This window comes from Telopea speciosissima, chromosome 1 (assembly GCF_018873765.1).
Source record: "Telopea speciosissima isolate NSW1024214 ecotype Mountain lineage chromosome 1, Tspe_v1, whole genome shotgun sequence".
Taxonomy (NCBI): Eukaryota; Viridiplantae; Streptophyta; class Magnoliopsida; order Proteales; family Proteaceae; genus Telopea; species Telopea speciosissima.
The window spans coordinates 28,628,746-28,649,522 of NC_057916.1; the positions used below are offsets into that span (position 1 = coordinate 28,628,746).

A 20,777-nucleotide genomic window follows, 5' to 3' on the forward strand; every position below is an offset into this window, starting at 1 on the left:
TAGTAGCCCCTTGAAAATTTCTGGTTATTTATCAAGCTGCCATTGCCTTTTAATCCTTGGAGTCTTGTTGATTTGGTGGGCCCATAAGCAATCCGAGCAGGGTTTTGGAACCCCGTATTGCATTATTTAGTATACTTGCTTGGGTGCTCTCATAAGTAATGTAGTCCTAGATAGGTAGGAGACCTACTAGGAGCCAAACAACAGGATCAAATAACAAAAGGTGCTGCTGGTTCAAATGGACAGCCTAGGTTTTAGGTTAATTCTAGGGTTTAGGATGGGAATTTGGGAATGGGTCTTATAGGGTTTTAATATGCAGGTTTAGGGGACTATTATGATATAAAAAAAACAGGATTTGGTTCAGTTTAAAATTCCTGCAGAATTAGGGTTAGGGTTTCGGGTTTTTAGAAATTAGGGAAATCACTAAAGCTAGGGTTTAGATGGATGGATAGGGCTGGGCTTAGGATCGAGTTTAGGGGACTGTGGGGGGAGGCTGTGGTCAAAGTTTGGATGATTTCTGATGGGTAAACAGATCTGGACAGAACTGAGATCCTCCTAGGGTTTATGAAAATAAAATAGAAAAATAAAGGGATCGAATGGGGAAGGAGAAGGAATGATAAAAATAGAAATTAAACTCAAGCTCACCACTGGAATCTACCGGCAGCAGCTTGAATGATGAAGGATGAAACCACCTTCAGAGAGAGATCCTCCCAGCCGTCATGGCGTAAGGAGTCGTAGGAATCCACCCACCCTTTCCACCTTGAAATCCACAAGGATGCACACTCAAGGGAGCAGGAACAGCAGCAGCAATCGGCCAGCAGCAGAAACAGTAATTTTTATTCAAATGTCAATGTGGGGAAGCCCTCCACGATTCACTATCTTTATAATAAGGGCCAAAGGCCAAGTCCTAATACAATCTAACTTCTTCTCCTTCTCAAATCGTGGAAGGGATAGAATCTAATCTAATTTAAGTAATTAAAACATGCAATGACTTAAATACCCCTACTTAACTTAAAATAAAAGAATCTAACTTAAAACAACTAATTTAAGTGAAGATTCCATACTAGCCAATAGGATATAAGAACCTATTAGCCAATAGGAATGTTTCACTTAAATTAGACCAATTGAACCAATTGGATGCAACCAATTTAAGCCGGTTCAATTAAAAACATAAAAATAAGACTAAGTATTGGGCTAATCCCGTATGCAACCTATATACTCCTATTCCAGGCCTATTAAAGTGGCCTATTACATAGAAAACCCTTGGGATCAAAGGCCCAACATGTATATATCCCAACCCTAGACTTATTCCTAATAAATGAAGCCCAGTTTGGTGATAGTTCTGCATCAATAAGTGTGGCTGAAATTTACAAAATTACCATCAGTCTTGTATTTTTGCAATTTTATTGCTTTGGTGGGTACTCAATCACATCAGTTTGGGGTTGATTTTTTTTTTTTGTTGCAAAATTGGTACTTGCATGGAGTGATGGTTGTTATTGCTATTGGAGATTATTGGGATTTTATTCGCAATTGCTCTTGATTATAGGATTTTTTGTGATGCTCATCCTTTGAGAGTCTGATTATTGGTTATTATTTGTCCACGTGTAATGCTACACGCGAGGGGGGAGATTGGAGATTATCATTATTATCTGCTCAACAGCTCAAGTCATCTGTTGAAGATTATCATTATTTATTTGTTTGTGTCCTTAGCAACAATTTTTATCTATGAAGATGGCATTCAACAACAATGCAATTTATTTGGTGTATAACGACAGCCTTATGCTGTCTAGTTCCTAGCAACCTGATGCTGACTTACTTGGTCCCCAACAACTTGATACTGGCACTGCTATTTGGTTTGTAGTGACCTATCCTGCACTTTTACCTAGTTCGCACTACCTGTGCTGCAAATTTTATGCGTGACCTCTATTTGGGGCTCATGAGTGAATCTAATCTTTACTAATCATGTGATACTAATCACATTGTTGCATATTTGCACTTTTATTAGTCTTCTTTGTGAAGCTTACTACCTGCCTTCCTTAAGAAGGGCTTATGATGTAGCTGTTGGATGCTGCATCTTTCTTGTGATGTTGCTGTTGCTGATATGATATTTTGGGTTGCGGATTGGTGGTCTCCACCATATATTTTGTTCGTTGTTGATGGTTATGTTGGGTTTATCTGACTCCGCAATTTTGTATGTACTGATGTTGCTGATGATTGGTGTGCTTGAGTTGATACTACTACCTAAATGAAGTTCTCTCTATGCTCACTGGCGTCAACAACTGCTATTTATGTTCAAGATTGGTGCTGCCTTTAATATATGTTCTTGTTGATCCAAGCTGGATCCGTTTTGCTATACTCCAGCTTGAGGGGGATTGTTAGAGATTATATCGTGGGGCTACAATAGTTTATGTACCGTAGGGGTGTATAACTTTGTATGTGTGGTTGAATGGGTAGCTGACCATGGTAGGGGGAGTGTCCCTATCGTGGTATATATTGTCCTTTTCTAGGTAATCAATTGTTTTCTATAATTGGTAACTAGATTTAATCTTGTATGCTAAGTAGGATTTCCTGGATTTATTTTCCAATTGAGAGTCTGATTTGTAGTAGCAGCAAGGTTATAAATAAAGCTGGAGAGGAACATGATGGACACATTGAATCTATTGTGGTTCAGCCTCTTTAATGTAGTCCTAGGTAGGACAAGTCCCACTAGGAACCAAGGTACTAGGGTTATGTAATAGGGTTGGCCGAATGGGACAGATTTGGTTAATTAGGACAAAATTTGGGGTTAGGGTTGATTAATGATATTGGGGTTTATAGGGTTTTAATATGCAGGTTTAGGAGGTCTTAATAATATAGAGAAGTTAGGTTTTGGAGAGGTTTTAAAATTCTTTGCAGTTGGGCAGAATCGGGTTGCAGGTTTTAGGGTTTAACGGAGTGAGGGGATGGAGGGGTTAGGTGGATACTATAGGCTAGGGTTGAGGTCGAATGTGGGGGTGATGTGGGGATTGTGGGCTGGAAGTAGGGTTCGAAGGTGAGGGCTAAATCTGGAACTACAAGGGAGTCCTAGTTGGGGTAGGAGTTGCAGGTTTAATGGAGTTTAGGGTGTGATGAATGAAAAACTGTAGATCAGGCTTATGTAGAAGAAGGTTAAAATAAAGTAGATTCAACTCACTGTAATGGCAGCAACTTGAATGATTTGAGATGACCTCCCGATCTTCACAATGCAAGGAGTCGTAGGAGTCCACCCACCCTTCACCACCTTGAGTTCCACAAGGATGCAAGCTCGCAGAGGAGCAGAGGCAGCAGCACGATGGCAGCAATCTCAGATTGAAAACAGGAAATTTTATGCAGAAAATTAGTCGGGGAGCCTGCTCACGATGGCTATTATTTAGAGCCCCAAATCAATCCTAGTCAGATTAGGACTAGTGATTCCTAATCTGATTCCTAATTACAATCAGCATACTTGTACTCTAAATAGGAGTACAAGTTTAAACAAACAAAACAACTTATCCCTCTAAAATCGTGGAGGGAATAACTAAGCAACACTTAGTAAATAAAAAGGGAAAAGACTGTTTTACCCCTAATAACTAAAACACAAAAAAAAACTAAGTATGGAAAATAAAGGCTCCAACGAAAATAAAGAACAGCCAAGTCATGGCTTCGGCTTCTTCTTCCTAGTGCTTGGATCCGCATCACTCTTCTTCCTCCATCGTCTTCTTCTCTTCTCTTCTCTTTCTCTCTACTTATAGGTACTGGTTAGAGGTGCTGGTTTGTCACAAAGTGAAACCGATAATACTGTTATCCTACCTCACTTTCAACAAGCAATTAATCCAATGCCTTCAAAAGGTAAGGGAACATTGATGATCCTAGCCTGTTCACCATTCGGTGAATAAAGGATGTGACAACCTGCACATTACAAAGCTATTATACAGCTATACAGGTAAAAGTGTAGTCAGCACAATATTTAGAACTGTGTCTCAAAGGACCCTTGAACAGTGGGATCAGACCATTGGGCAATTTAGCAATTTAATGGCCTTATAAATATAAGCAGTTGTGATGCCGGAGCGCTTCCATGGACCGAACCGAACCCATTTGGGAACCCAGACCGAGAACTGGGTCCAAATTTGGATTTTTGGTCTAGTAGGATTCCTAGGAATTTATTTTATTTAGTAGGATAATTAATGCAGACCCGGGTTGGAATAACTCTTATTGGGTTGCTTAAGGGCCCATCCAAGAAAAGAAGCACTCAAATCCAAAGTTGAATGGCAAACTAGAAGATAAATCAAGATTTATAAAGAGCAATGGCAGAATTGTAATTAATCTGAAGTTGTAAAGGAGTGGCAGGATTGTAATTTAATGGAATAAACTATATAAAGAGAAAACAAGTGAATAGGGGTATACTTGAAATGGGACACAAATTAAGGATAAGAAGTAATAGTGAAACAAAAGAAGGGTATTAATGGAAAAACCAGATTAAGGGTTTTTAAAACAAAAAAACAATCGGTCATCTCCTACCTTTGAACGACAGTGGTAGCACTGTAGCAACCAGCCGAAGGGGAGAGATTTGCGATGAGAAGAAATCACACATGCCAAGCCCAAACAAGCCAATATTCTGGAAACTGAATTACAATGCACAACCCTTCGAGATCCAAGTGTTAATCCAGCAAGGCAGCCTTCGATTCATCAAACAAAGATCCCTGAAATTATTTTTGGTGGAGGTTTTGAAGCAACCTGGTTTGCAGGTTTCAATTCATACAGATAATATACGGTTTTACTACCAAAGATCAACTGCAGAATCATTCCAGGGGTAAAGTTTCAGGGAACCAAAGTTCAGGTGGTAGAAGACAACACACGAAGGGGTTCAACTCAACAATATGGGCTGATTTTACCGCCAGAAACAGAGTAACAGTATAGGTCCTTAAAGAACAGAAATAAAAGAAAAGGAGGGAAACTAGAAAGAAGAAGAAGAAGAAGAAAGAAAGAGCTAGAGGAAGAGGTCGCACGACCATTGCTAAGTACCAAACGGCACCATAAACAACTCAATAAAATTCGTCCTTCAAATCTGATTATTGTTTGATTACACTGATATTTAAAAGAAAAACAATTAAAGACTCCTAATTAAACTCTAAAACTGAAATTAACCTTAACTCTAATGGACTCATAACTTTGAAAAAATTTTAGATAGACTCTATTACTAAATAACGTATTAAAACTAAAACAGAAAATTACATGATAAACTCACCAATAAAAACCCTTTTAAATAAATAAATTAAATACCCTATTGAACCCAAAGACCCAGTTGGTCCCGGTTCATCTTCACATGGATACCCAAATGGGTTTGGGTCAGTCCAAAGCAGTACACCTGCATCAATAAATATATATATATATATATATATATTTGAGTGAATAAAGATTCATTAACCATAGAGAGAAAGCCCCAAAAGGGGATACAAGAAGAACAAAGAAAGTTCCAAGAAATTACAAACAAAGAAAAGGAGCTAAGAAATCAACAAAATTACAACCCTTCAGAGGAGAAATTCTAAGAAACAATGTGTCTATTTCTGGGGGAGTCGATAAATCGAGAAGGAATTGCCGATAGTCTGCTTCTGATGTCAAAGGAGATTGAATCCCAAATCTGATGAAAAGATTTGGAGTTGGTAGTCCATCTTCTAAGGTTGCGCTCTAGCCAAATGTGGTGAATAGCATCACTAAAAGCAAGTTTACTCACTCGGTCACAAAAGGAGGAACCTCCAGAGGTCATATCAGCCCAAATCCATTCTCTATGGAATGGATCGATCTGCCGACGAACCGGCTAGAAGGAGGCAATGAGCCATGACCAGATCTTCGAGGAGAATGGGCAGCTGGAGAACTAGTGATCCACATCTTCCCACCCATTCTAGCAAAGGATGCAGTGGGGAGACACAGGGATGTGTCTACTAATAAGGAATGCCTGCGTGGGGAGACATCAGCGAAGAGCACGCCATAGGGTGAAGCTATGACAAGGGATGCAGCTTGGGACCAAACTACCTTGCACTAGATTACAACTTCACCACTGGATCTAATGAGGTTCCAAGCAGATTTCAGTCTGAAAATGCTTGATTGAGAGGCATTCCAAAAGACCCTGTCACCCCTGCCAAGAGGAGCTTTGCGGATGCTTGGGAGAGCAGACCAGATGAGGTCAAGCTAAGAGGGGAGGGGCAAGGGGAGACCCAAGAAGGTCCCTGGATTATGAGGGAGACCATGGCCAGTCTGTCAGAGTCTAAACCATAAATAGTTCTGTCCCCCACCAAATGAAGTAAAACACCAGCAGGGTGCTAGTGATCTAGCCAAAGGCTTCATCATCAGTCAAGGAAGTAACAGAACCGAGAGTAAGGGGTCTGAACTTTACAATCTTTCTCCAAATCCAAGAAGCATCTGGGGGGATAGGGACAGTCCAAATAGAGTTGTTTCAAAGATATCGTGTATAGACCCAGTCAATCCAAATACTTTTTTTCTTGGAGGCAATCTTCCAGATCAATTTTAAAATACCGGCTGAATTGGTGTCCTTTATACGCCTAAGACCCTAGCCACCCTCCGCTTTGGGAAGACAGACCGAGGCCCAGGAGGTAGGGTGAAGAAATCTGGAAGTCTCAGAACCCTTCCAAAGGAAAGAACACATAAGCACTTCCAACTTTGAGATGATCGATTGGGGGATACCAAAAATACCTGACCAATAAAGATAGGTGGACTGGAGGACTGATCTGATCAGTTCAAGACTTGCAGGATAGGAAAGGAGCTTGCCCTTTGACAGTTGAAGTCTTTTACGCATGAGATCAAGCATTGGGGTGCAGTGGCGCTCAGTCAATCTAGAGGGGATTTGGGGGAGGCCCAGGTACTTAACTGGAAGGGAACCAAGGGAGAAACCCGTAATCTCCAAAAGGGTAGCTTTAAGGTCCTGGATAATATATTTTATTTTATTTTATTCTGTTTATTTTAGAACGTTGGATACGTTTGCTAGTTTTAGAGTTTGTTTTTTGTTAGATATCTTAGGATGTTGTTTCCTTGTTAAAGTCTTTTTATTTTCTTATTTATATGCTTGTAGTCCAAGAATTTATTTAGTTGAAGATTAAAACTATTGAATTGAGATTTGGTTGAAGCCTGCGTGGCCAGTGAGTTTGTGTTCTCTCCCTCCCCCTCTTCCTCTTATTTTCTCCTTCTTCCTTGTATTTCTTTTTTATTTCCTTCTATTGGTGAATCAGTTGGGCTGAAAGAGATTCGATCAATTCCCCTCATTTCCTTTTCTTTCTTTAAAACTTCCAGAGCGGGTGTGTCCAACAGGGGCGATTCTAATCCTAGTTTATTTGGCCCTGAAGCAACCCTGCTGCGTGAACCCATCCTCTAATCAATGCTGAATTCAGTTCTACCGCCATACCTAGTTTCAGGAGTTGGTCTTTGTACTGATGCTTACCTGATGGTGTTTCCGTGATCTGGAATTGACTCGAAGCTTATTATGGTGTTTGGAGCTCGAGTTGGAGGCCTGTATCAATCGCAAGGGACTTCCTTCACCACTGGTTCTGTTGTGTTCAGAGGTTGAAGACAACCATTCCCCTTCCCACGATACTTACTCCTTTTAAGGTGGTCTTACGAAACTGCCCTCCCCTTAGTTCTTAAATCCCTTACTTTTCCTAGTTTGCCCCTACCATACAACTTCACTGTTATCCACATATTGTTCCTTTTCTTTGTTACTTTGACAATCATTAATCACAGATTTGCCATCCACTTGATTATTTATCTGGGTACCGGGTGGGGGCTCATAGAGAACCCGACTCAGGTTTTATGGTCCGGGTTCCGCATCAAGTTGATAGAGATGAAGTGCAGAAAATAAAGGATCAGTAAATATACCCACTGAAGCTCATTCAGCCAACTTATTTTCAACCAAAACAGAGATGAATGCCCAGTTGAGACGCATAATAATCTGGTTGTATCTGGCCGCGATGAATTCTTTCTTGAACCTGGTTGTATCTCAATGATCCATGAGAAGCGTGATAGAAAAAAAGAAAGCGAAGTTAGTTCAGAAGGAGAAGACAACGGGAAAAGTGAAGTGATGTGAGGAACATTAAAGGAACTTGGGAAACAAGCTCCGAAATTTACGCATTTTATCCGGATTTGGAAAACGATCACAGCACTAGTTCTGTGTGGTGGTAGATCATGGACTACAAAGACGAACTCAGTATGTGAGAGATCTACTAGCGACTATGAGCAACGGCCTTTGGTAGTTCGTGGCCTGCAAAGACGATGGAGGCAAACCGGTTTCTCTTGAACTCTTTCCCAGTCGTCTCCCTTTTCTGATCTCTGTGATTATGAACTCTCAACAGAGGAAGAGTGGAAGACGGAAGGAGTATTTCTTTTTTGTCACAATGGGTGGAGGTCTGGGAAGAGGGGATGGGGGAGTTGCAGGGGCGGAGCGGTGTTGCAGTTGGCGGGGTAAGGAGTTGTTAAAGGAAGACTTGGATAAAAAAATGACTGTTTTTACCATTTTACCCTAACTTAACGACCAATATAGCACGTGTTCATTAACATTTAGTGCTTAAACAACAATAAACAGTTTTATGTCAATAAATCATAAACACCTCCTCACCTCTTTATAGATTTAAAAAAAAAAAAATAGAAACAAGTACTATAAATCATACCAAACACCTCTATTTATGTTTGTGTCAGATAAACATAATAAACCATACCAAAGACAGCCTGACATTGTTCTTTTCATTTTTCCCAATGTGCCTAAATCCACCAACTTCCTTTAGTAAGACTTGGCACAGTATTTGAAGAAAGAACCTCATGTTGTCCAGAGTACTCTGTTGAACTTGGGGTGGCTGTAGATTCGATGACTAAAGCAATTGCAGTTATGGCAGATTGGACAATGAAATCATTGAGAGTATTAAATTTAGTCTCTGGGGCAGCTAAAAACTGTTTGATCTTTCCATGGTTTTGATAGAGGAATTTAGTGTTGCTGTTAACCCAACACTGGGAATAACTGAGGAAATGGAATGATTTGCTCTGATATCTAAACGACAGGCTACAAACCTGGGGAGCTGGTAGTGAAATTTGATTAAAACACTTGGGTGGTCTATCTTTTTTATTTTGGAGCAGCATTGAAGAACATATAAGAGAAGTGAAGTAACAAGCAGTACTCACTGCATTAGGTTTCAGTTGATAGAATCAGATATTCGGGGGGGGGGGGGGCGGGGTTAAATTTTGGTGGTTAATGGTTAGGGGTTTTGTATGGAAAAAAGGTGCTGTGAACATTGCCTGTAAAGAATACATTGGACAATATCCTTGAATATTATACCTATATTGAAGCACTGGTTTGATAAAAAGATGAGGGTATGAGTTATACCAATGGAAAACCAATTGACAGAAACAAGAATTATGGATTGCACGCACCTAGACTTGCACAGAAAAAAAAATTGCTTTATTTCCATGTCCTTTATTTCTCTTCACTTAGACTAAGTAATTTGTAAAGCTAGCCTATGTATTGCATCCTACTCTAATAACATAAGACCAACTACGAATTCCTTAAAACCCCTAAACATCTAGCACAACTTAGATCCAAATAAAAACTAATGACTTATGCCTATAACTAGATGAGGTCCACAATAAACTTTCAAAAATACCCCTTAAAACAAAACAGAAAAAAAGAGTGATGACTGTAGTTGGATAATGCGGCTATTGAGGTCCAAGGCAATAGAGAACCAAGTTTAGGCACCCAGACTCAAAACCTAAGGGCAAAATTGGGAAAAGTAGGAAATCGAAAGGGAAAAGGGAGGAGAAGAAGAGGGAGCAGCAGCTGCTGTTGCTACCACTTGTGGAGAAGAAGAGGAAGAAGATGAAATCAGAATCAGAAGTGACTGAAACTGTTAGAGAAACCACGCTGCCACCACTGGGAAGAAAAAGCAGATGAAGAGAGGCAGCAGAGCAGGGACTGGCGTCACAGCCACTGCTGGAGGAGGAGGGAAGGCCTTACTGTTTTGTGCTTGTCAGGACCTTCAATGATGCCCTGTTCCTAGGTTTGAAGAGGCAGTAGATATGCTCGAGTTGCAAAGGCGAAAGAGACATGGAGACTGGAGAGTGAAGGAGGGTTTGAGGTTGTCTATGGTGGAAAGCAAAAGAAATTGATGCAGGGCATCCACCGGCCAATAGTCCAGCACGCCAATTCTCCAAAAGTCACTTGTGCAGGCCCAAGCCGCCCAAGTCCAAGACCAGAACCATTGCCTAGCCTGGCCTGGTTCAGATCCAGCCATCCTCAGTCAAATCGTGGACTCCTGGAACAGTCGAATTCTGACAGATTCTTTGTGCCGTTTCAAATTCCAAGGCAGTATTAAGTATCTCTTTGGTTCTCCTAGTTTCTAGTGCTTGACTCTTTGTATTCCAAGGCATGTTTATGACCCTTTTCTTATTTCCTAGGCTTATTTAAGAGTCCTTTCATGTTTTTAGGTAGAAGTCTAATAGTCCCTAGTTATATCTTTGTTGTGGAATTCTTTTTTGTCTCATGGAATTCCTTACTATCATTTATTGTCTTTGATGTCATTAAGGTGGGCTTTTAGCCTCCCTATATAAGAGAACCGTGGGAGCCTCTCTTGGCAACCATGAATTGAAACAAGTTGCTCCCTTTGAGAACTCTTGCTTGTGGACTCAAGTGGCCAAAAGTGGATCTCTTTTGGCATGCCTAGGTGGGATTCCTATGGTGGGCAACTAGTGGGACTCTAGTTTGCCAAATTTATCATTTGTTTTTATCATTAAAATGCATCTTCTTTCTTATTCCCTTCAAAGCCTCACCCCTCACCCCTCACCACCATTACCAACGCCATCAACAGCCTTAAAGTCTTATAGCCTACCCTACTTTGGTCCTGCACAACCTGATTTCAATCTGGTTGTCCTCCAGAATCGATCCTGAAGTGCAGATCCTACACCAGAAATAAACAAAAATGTACTTGTTTATTATATAAATAAATTTCATTTTATGAATGAGGGTAGACAACCAGAACTACAGTTCATCAGTTAATATTAACGCAATGGAATTATTTTTAATAGGGGAATCAATGAAATATACTTACAATTTATAGGACTGCCTTATGTCATTAGATGACAGCTAGGCACCCACCTAGTTGCTAAGGCTCTTGGCTATTTGATCCTGCCTGGGATTAGACTTATTCTGGTTCTAGTCTTACATTATTTGGCATCAGAGCTAAGGAGGGGTGGTAGACACGGTCGACGGTTGCTGCATTCTACTTACAATTGAAGATTCATCATGCAAGTCGATTCGACATCTTTACCAAACTTGAGGATGAGTTTTTTTCAAGATGGGGAGAACTGATGTAGATCACAGGTCCATGTGTAGCCGCAGGAACAAGCCCCAAAACCAGCCCAGTGTAGTTGTGAGATTCAACTGCTGGGAGAGGCAGCCTGGTCTGATGACGTGGCAAGTTTTTGTTGATTTGATGGAGCATCTCTATCAAACTCGTGGACGAGTTTTTTTTTTTTCCAAGCAGGGGAGAACCATCCACCTGCTGAATCTCAACCAAAGATGCAATCTAGGGAGAGGCAGAAACAGGGCCATCACTTCCCTATATCCCTTCCTCCTCTCTCGCTCTCTCAACTGTCCTGATCATTGGCCCCAGTCACTCCCTTTTTTTCTTTCAATCCCTCCCCCCCTCTGTGTGTGTGTGGGTGCAATGTCCTAGAAGTCTACCACAGGGACCCCCCTCCTCTCCTTTCTCAGTTGTATTTGATAGTTCAAGTAATACTTCACTTCTATTTTCTCTTTAATATACAATGCAAATACGAAAAAACAACTATCTGTATTTGCTTTTGTTTTCTTTGGAGTGCTGAGGGAATATTGTTTTTCTATTTATCCTTTTCCTCGTCAATTTTTTGTATGGCCGTAAAGGAAAGGAAAATTTAATGTAATTGGGTTCTGATATTTTTTTGTCATGTAAATTACATGATGCAAAATGGTTCTCTAGTTGGCAGCATATAGATGGAGATCTACATAGGCGTAATGGATGGTTAGTTTTGCCATGTCAAGGTCTGGTGGCTAATCCAATTGTTCTAAAGACGGTGCATCCCTCAGGATTGTAGATATTCAAATTCCATTGCTCGTCTTGTTGTCCCTTCATGTGGTGAATTGTTCCCTTGTATTTTTATTTGTCAAATCAATGGAAGCTGATGTGGGTACTTCCAACTGTTGGATAAATAGGGGATCATCTTGGCTGGTCAGTCTTCAAACTTCAGACCAGAACTCAATCTTATTTTGACCAAGCATTCAACTTTTTTGCTTTTAAATTGATAGCTGTCCAAATCTTGTCCAAAATAGACATGCTGATCATGACGTGATAGAATAATTTTTAGGTTGGAATTTACTATGTGAATGTTGGCAGTTTGTCCAAAAGTATTGAGTGTCAAGTTGCCATGTGGCAGACACAAGTGCGCAAATGCACTTATCTAAATATCCCATTTTAGGGGTCTTCACTGAGAAATACCTGCTCTTGCAAGATATAGTGTATTTTAGAAGGGGAGTCAACTGCAGGGAATATGGTTTAAAGTGTTTCGTGTTCTTGCCTAACTTGAAAAAGATATGATAAATTATATTATATTTATATAATAGCAATATTTTGGTACTGAATTTTTTATATAGAAACTTATTATACTTTAATACCTAAATGCATCTGTTTCCAGATTTTTACCTTTTGCTTTTTTTTTTTTAACAAATTTTACGCAATTTATTTCAATATTTAAACTGTATTATGCCCCAATAAATTCCATACCATATTTCCCCCTTCCTAAACTTACTAATTGCCACCCCCATAATGGCATCCCCTCACCAACGGCTGCAGTGGTTGAAACATCTGATGTACTCCATCAATCCCCCCCTTTTTTTGAGTGATTGGAATTCTTGTATGTTTTTTTGAGTATGGCTATTTCTTTTTCTATTTCTCCTTAAGCTAGGGTTGGATTGTTTTTTCATTATTGTCAGGAAGAGCACCAACCAATTAGGGTTGGGGGTGGGGTCTCAAAAGTCAAAACCAAACTATGTGTTTGTTTATGCTGGTACAAATATTACTGTATTATAATCTAGGGTACACTACTCCTGTTCGTTGTGAAGGCTATTTGTTAATGGTACATTAGGTTTTATGATTGTTATGTTTCACACATTTTATCCAATGAAAAGATGTTTCACGAGCAAGTTATGCAGATCCTGGGGCTTCTTCAGGAGGCATTGGAGGCACTGACATGTCACCTCTCCTTTGTCTCTGCACCAGTGATGGTTTTTAGAAGTGGCAGTGCTTGTTTAAATAAAAACTTGTGAGCTGAGCCGAGGTTCAAACCATATCCTTGAACTGAACCTCCCCCCACGCAAAAAAAAAAAAAACATTTGGTTAATTTGCTAGGAGATTTATTTCCTTCATGATCAAGGTTCAGTGATTTTTCTGGCCTTGGATTTCTTTGGGCTGTTTAGGCCCATGCACTAGCTTTTGACAGTACTTTTCTGTGTGCCTATTCATGTGGTTGTGCATCTAAACAGATGTTCTGATTCTGCGATGGCCCTTTATCTTTTCCGCCTTGGTTCTTCTTTTATGTCTAAGAGTGTACCTCCCTTGTGTTGCAGGCCATGCTTCAATTTATGTATTCAGATGAGCTTCCTGATGTACGTGAACTCACAGGTTCAATTTCTATGTGCACATCAACAATTATGGTGCAGCATCTGTTAGCTGCAGCAGATAGATTTGGTTTGGAACGACTTAAGCTATTATGTGAAGCCAAGTTGTGTGAAGAAATTACCGTGGACACAGTGGCAACAACACTGGCCCTGGCAGAGCAACATCAATGCTCACAGCTGAAGAACATCTGTCTGATGTTTGCTGCAGGAAATTTGGGAGGTGGGTGTTTCCCATAGAACACAAGAGATGCACTTTTTATTTTATGAGAACTTCGAATATTTTTCTGATCTCTATAGGTAACTGCATAAAAATGATGCTTTTCAACTAAAACCCTAGCATATTCACAACAGTTGAAATACCTTTGATGTTCACACCCTAAATGTTTCTGGGTTAGCTTAGATTGAACCCACAAGTTCAAGTTTATGTTTCTGAATATGAACTAATTGAGCTATGGTGCAAGACCTAGGATCCTTTTTAATTTGTTGCTGACGTTTGATTGGATTTCAATGAGGCTATCACCATTATATTTTCCTGATCTATAGGTAGTAAGGTATTTACCTAGACTACTCTTATTTCTTGGTCTTTGGAAAGATTAAATCATCTATGCCTATTGTTTGTGGACTTTCTTCATTTGTTATACCTTGGCATGTGGACCCCTGGGAGAATATACTTTTAGATTCCCTTTTGCTTCTCCATGGTGTTTGGAAACTGAGTAAAGAAAAAGAAAAGAAAGTTAAGTACTTTCTTTTGTTTGGTTACATAGGGAAAATAGGAGAACACGATAGGAGAAATAGTTTCCGTTTTGAAACTTTAAAACAAAAATTATTAGGCAGCACTAAAGTGGTCTAGCTGAGGGCGGACCTCGGTGCAATGGTAAGATTGCTCCATTGCGGAGTCGGGAACAGCCTCTCCGCAAAGCGGGGGTAACGTTCTGTACATTATGACCCTCCCCAGACCCCACAGTGGCGTGAGCCTCGTGCACTGGGTACACCCTTTTTAATAAAGTGTTACAGCTGAAGTAGTAGGGTGGGACTGGGTTGGGTTGGACCTCTTTTTTTCATTTTTTATATTTTTTAGGAGGGGGGGGGGGGTTTGAAGAGACTGTAAGAGAGATGTCAGTTGGGTATTGGATTTTGTTTGAAGAGTCTTGATCGCTTGTCACCTAGCTCTTTTGGCCCTTTCACCCTTGGTTCTGTTTACATTTTAAAGCAGAAAAAAATCTAGTTCCAAAATTTGATTCTGGACTCTTCACTTTCTTACCATTTTAGTGCTTTCTGCAATCAAACGGTGGCAATTAGGTATATACGAACTTTCTTTTTTTTCCCCTCATTATCTTGGGGCTAAACATAGCATTGAGGAGGCTTTAAGTCTCAGACAAAAATACATCGAAATCTTTTAAATGTTTTTAGCTGGAAATGGGAATGAAATATCTCTGCGTATTGATTAATTGGAATATCTGTTGGCCCAAGCTTCACAGCCTTTGGCTCAGAGACAGCCATAATGATGGTGAACAGATGTGATATTCTACATTGGTAAATAAAGATGATGTATCTGCTCCCTCATCTATCCGTGTCTGAGAAGGCTGAAGAATTGGTCAACGCCACTTTATCCATTTTGATTTTATTAGATAGTTGTACCGTTATTGTCTCTCTCTCTCTCTCGCTCTCGCGCTCTCTCTGAGAAGGGGCAGCTGGAATGTGATGAGGATCCTTTGGATACGGAGACCTCAACCCTCAATATAATAATGTAGGGTTTAGGGTCACAAAAAGCTTGGAACATGATCTGCCTAAGAAATTATATACTCTATATGGATAGTATTAGGAAAGAAAACAAAATCTAAATGTAATAGGAATTAAGAGGGAGAAACAAGAAGGTGAGTCAAATCATACTCTACCCATAAAGAGTTTGAAACCTTCCATCAAATACTGAATACCTGCCATGACCCAAACGAGCTTCATCACTTGGTTGTTGAACAGTGTAGGTGTGATTTGATGCATGCATGTTGATAGATTGGAGAGATAATGGTTGAAAAGTTGACTAAATAATGGATCTTAAGTTTTACAACATATCAACTACTGAATTTATCTTTAATAAACAATTCATCCAAACCTTCACTTACATAAGTCACTGGGTACATGGTGATTATTTTTCAGGTTCATGTCATTGAAATAGGAAAATCACCAAGTGAAGAAATCTAAGTTCATTGTACAAGTGGAAGTGTTCGGAAGCGTGAACAAAATCTGTTGGACCCAGCAAACCCCAAAAAATAGGATATGGAGATGCCATATATTTTGAAGTCCTTAAATGTTTTATAACTATCTATAGTATAAAATAATCCTATAACTGCTGTCAAATTCTTGAACAGTTAGAGAGAATATTTTAATTTGCATGCATCTTTTTTTTTTTGGGGAGGGGGGTGTCCATGCATTAAGGTACATCTGTTGTCTCCCTGTTGTCCTTGTGGCTTGTAACGATTGGTTATGCTGCTCAATAACTCCATCCTTTAAGAGTTAAGATTTAATACCCCGCTTCCCCCCACCCAAAAAAAAGTCCTTTAAGTGGTTTTGCTCTCTCTCTCTCTCTCTCTCTCTCTCTCTCTCTAATTAACATATTACCGTGCATAATCTAGACACCTGAATAAATGTGGGTATCCAGAAGTGTGGGATGGGATTCCTATTTTGAAGTTTCTAAACAAAGTAGGATCTGTGTAATCCACCTAAACACACACTAACAAATAAGTAGGCCCTTTCTCAACTAATAATATTTAGTGGAAGAAATTTATTTATATAAGGGAATATTAGTTTAATTAAAGTGGAAAGCTAAATGTGAGGATGGTTTTTGAACTTTGTCTATATTACATGGTTATTATGGTTGCTTGCCATGTGGCAGACAGGGATTGGTGAAAGTGGGTCCATGTGATAGAGGACCCTGTGCCCATCTGAGTGGTCCAAATTTAGCCTGAAACAAGCAGAGAAAGTGGTTAAATCAGTTTAGGGTTTCATAGAAGTTCAAGAATGCCATTTCATGATAATGGAACTTAGTTACATTATTCTTATTTTTCTCTATACTCAATTTTAAGACACTTCTGCTATTTGTTTGGGGCTGAAACTTGACCAGATTTTAGAGGGCGGGGCCTTGGTGCAACGGTTAAGTTTGCTCCATTGTGAGCAAGAGGTCATGGGTTCAAGTCTGGAAACAGCCTCTCTGTGAAAGCAGGGGTAAGGCTGCGTACATTATGACCCTCCCCAGACCCCACAGTGGCGGGAGCCTTGTGCACTGGGTACGCCCTTTTATGTTTTCCATGTGGCAAGGGATTGTAACCTTGTTAGGGCAACAAAGTTCAAGAAACCACTAATCCGCCCACTCGCACACAAAAAGAAATGTTCACAAAGGTTCGCTTAAACCATGGAAAATGACCTGGAGGGACAATATGGAAGTTTCAAGGACATAAATGCACTGTCAAAGCTTTGTAGCAAAGTGACATCCTTGGGAGAAAATATGGAGCAATTTGTGAGAAATGAGATGCCCGTCCCATAGATAGCAGATTGACGGTACCTAATTATCATTTCACCTTTATTTAATGGCACTTTGTTTGTTACTTGCATGGTTTTGTTTCCAAAGATTTCCAAATTAACTGCCAAAAGCAATCTCAAATTTGGAAACAAGAGTAGTGTGATATGACCCAATGAGAATATAACAATATCTCATAACATCTACAAGGCAGCATCTTGTTTTGCATAGATTGGTCCATATTTTCCTCGGATTGTTACTGTGGTCCAAAGTTTTTGACGTAGTGCATTTTCTCATTGAAACTTTCATTCTTATTTCAGGTCACTTCCCCCCCCCCCCCCTTTTTTTTTTTTTTTAAGTTTACTAATACTATTTTTTGTAAAGACTTATCTCTCTGTACATATGTACGTACTAGGGAGGCAATCTTTTTCGAAAAGGTTAGACCACCTACTAAGCAAGTTGATGATACCTAAGGTACAAAAATATATCACACTTGGGAAAAGTGCTACCTGTTGAGTTGACGGTTGGGAAAGCTCCTAACGTGTTTACACGCATTGTTCTCTGTACATTGAAGTGTGTGTGATCACAATGATTATTAGTTGTATCTTCCACCAAGTTATGTGTTACTTTGCAGCTTGTCTAAAATCTCTTTTATTGCACCATTTGCTTGAGGATTCTCACTAATTTCTTCAGCGTCCCAATTTATCTCTTCATTCATTGCATAAAGTAAATTCTCGTATGCAATGAAATTCGGTCTCATAATAGTAATAGTTTTAGTAACAATAATAATTCCTCAAGTAAAATTTTTCTCGTACTTGATCATTTTTATACTTATGAAGCCTATCAAAATCTTAATCACCTTCTTTGAGACAACTAAGGAAAGATTGGTGTCTCACATTTGAATATTATACTCTGAATTATTCCATCACATTGCTTGTAGTAGTTGACCTTTTTCATACTTCTCCCTTGCATCATCTAAATCCATGGCATGTATTGATGACTTTAGTGATGTTTGAAGGCTATAATGATCTTGGTATCCATTGGTTATATCTTTCATGTTACAGTTGGTAGGGGAGAAGGGACTGAGAAACCATAATTTACAAAAGTATAAAAAATATTAGGTTTACTTGGCTTGGATGGTCTATAAATACATACATTAACTCTTATCACTGTAATATATCTGATCTTGTAATTAATAAAATATGGAAATCCCATAAAATTATTAGTTGAAAAAAGTGAAATTAGCTGGGTTCCTCAAAATAGTGTCATTTATGAGTGCTTATTTATCAGCTGCTGGTATTTAATAAGAAACTTCAAAAAAACCCAAAGACTAAAAACTGATCCTGTAATCAATTAAAAAGAAAAGAAAAACCTGTCTCTGATATTTTGTTGAAGGAAACTCTCTGGAATGCTACTGAAGATGCCCATTCATAACAGACATGTTGCCTGTTTTGGCAAAATAATTGTGTCTGGCCTCTTTTATTATCCCCTCCTCCCTACACCCTGTGCGTGTGGGGTTTCGGGGTATCTGTTGATGTCGGCTGAATTTATTGCTGTACCTTCTATTTCAGAAGACATGAAAATGCCTGTACCTCACTGACTTGGTCTATTTCTTCTGTTCAACCAGTGAATCCAACTATAGAAGCATTTAATGACAGATATTTTTACCTCTGTTGATTCTGAATCAATCCCTGTTTTGGAATACATTTATTTATATTATCCCGGCTAAGTTGGTAAGAGGATTTTGTTTTACTATGGAAAGCTCTTTGGATGTCATTGTATGTTATGAGTAAGCTGAATGTTTAGCTGGAATATATTATATTAATTAATTTGCAGGGCTTCTCTTGATGCAGGACATTTGGGGGCTGCTCCTACTAGCCCTAGCCCAGGCCCAATTAGATATTCCAAGAGATACCATCTCCGGCCCAAGCCCAAGCCCTATCAGCCCTACCAGCCCTGCATTTAGTTTTTATTTCACTTTATTTTACAGGAGCAGTTTCATTTTGCATGTATTTCAGTTTTCATTTTTTGTGGTAGTGTGGTGGGCAGTTATAACCACCCTACAAGAAGTATGTAGACATTTACTTTATTTTTTAGAAGGGCTACTGTAGTCTCTTTGAGGAGAGATGAATGATGGAATAGAGAAAAAAAAAAAAGGATTTTGAATCTTCTTCTTCTCCCCCCCCCTTTCTTCTATCGGGTTTCTCTCTCTTTAATTCTTTTCGTTCTTTAGATCCCAAATTCTGTTACTACATCTCCTGTCTTTGTTCTTCTCCCTGTTCTTGTAATCCACCCCCATCATCTCTCATCTGATCATTGCCATTGACAACTGAGCTGATGGAACTGGCGTTCATTTTTTTTTTTTCCTTTTGAAGGGGACAGGAGGCTGGTTCCTTCAGTTCTTTTTAATGATTTCTATAGGCAATGACCTAATTTCTTTTTATCATTGGAACAAAAGCAGTTCATTGGGTTGTTATGATTATCCTGTTGGGTGTAATTTTGGACAATAAATATGATACACTTGGTGGATCAATATGTAACACTTTACTTGCATGAACATGTTATAAGTTTCTCATCTCTTCTTTTCCTGTGATGTGAGAAGAAGATTGATTAGTTATTAGTGGAGGAGTATCACAGTTGTCAGTGATTCTGTATACTGAGATTCTTGGATTTCACCTCATACCTTGAAAATTTAGTAGTGTTTGTGATCTTTTTCATAAATTTAAGCAATGGTTTCACGAACCAAGTAGTTGAAAGCTGATTTGTTTAACAGAATTGATATCTATTTATATTTTTTTTTAACTTTTTTTTTTATTATTGAACTCTTCAGCTGAGACCATATATTTCCTAATGGCAGGGGTCATGCAGTCGGAAGGGTATGGATACTTGGAAGAGAGCTGCCCCTCACTGCTTTCTGAGCTATTGGCAACAATTGCAGTTGGGGACAAGGACTCAAGCTTGCTGTTGAGCAGGAAGAGGGGTGGTGGCACCAACACAGGGACCAGTTTGGCAGCAGAAGCAACCGTTGCAGTGATTGATCCTGACAACAGGCGCATGCGGAGGAGGCTCTAGTTGTCTCAAGAGTCAAAGATGCTTGCAGGAACATAGCCCTTGTAAGGGCTGGGCTGGTGGTGTTATGGTCATTCACTATGTTCCTGTGTGTTGAGGAAAGTGAAATCTTCTCTTGAGCTTTGAAGCAGTAGTCCTGTCAGCACCTTTCATTTGTGTTATGATTCTCATTCTTAAAGAAAGGAGTTGATGTGGTACTCAATTTTTTCGAGTAGCTCCTCTCTTTATCTACAAGAATAGTTAGTGATCCCAAACCTGTCTACTACTGGATCTATTAGCCAGTGGGAGTACCAGCAAAACAGTTGGGATGTGTGTGAAACTGACGCATGGTTGGATCAACTTGCGTCTGGTTTACACTTCGAATTACCATTCCTCTTATCTATCTAATATTTTGTGGGAAGGCAATGAAGACCGACTCCACAAAGCTGAGGTGTCTCCCCTTCTATTTGTAATGAAGGTAGTCCATCAAACCCTGGTGAATTCCTTTGATGGGGAATGCTCCTA

At 39.5% G+C, this 20,777-nt stretch overlaps 1 protein-coding gene across 1 annotated transcript in view; it reads left to right on the top strand.

The window, feature by feature from the left end:
- Positions 1 to 20,479, top strand: part of LOC122664238 (BTB/POZ and MATH domain-containing protein 3) — a 31,248-nt gene extending 10,769 nt beyond the window's left edge. The window contains exons 3-4 of the mRNA XM_043859980.1: positions 13,643 to 13,913; positions 20,062 to 20,479. Coding sequence (XP_043715915.1) covers positions 13,643 to 13,913; positions 20,062 to 20,276 — 486 coding nt within the window. The 3' untranslated portion in view covers positions 20,277 to 20,479. The remainder of the gene's footprint in view (positions 1 to 13,642; positions 13,914 to 20,061) is intronic.
- Positions 20,480 to 20,777: the final 298 nt, after the last annotated feature.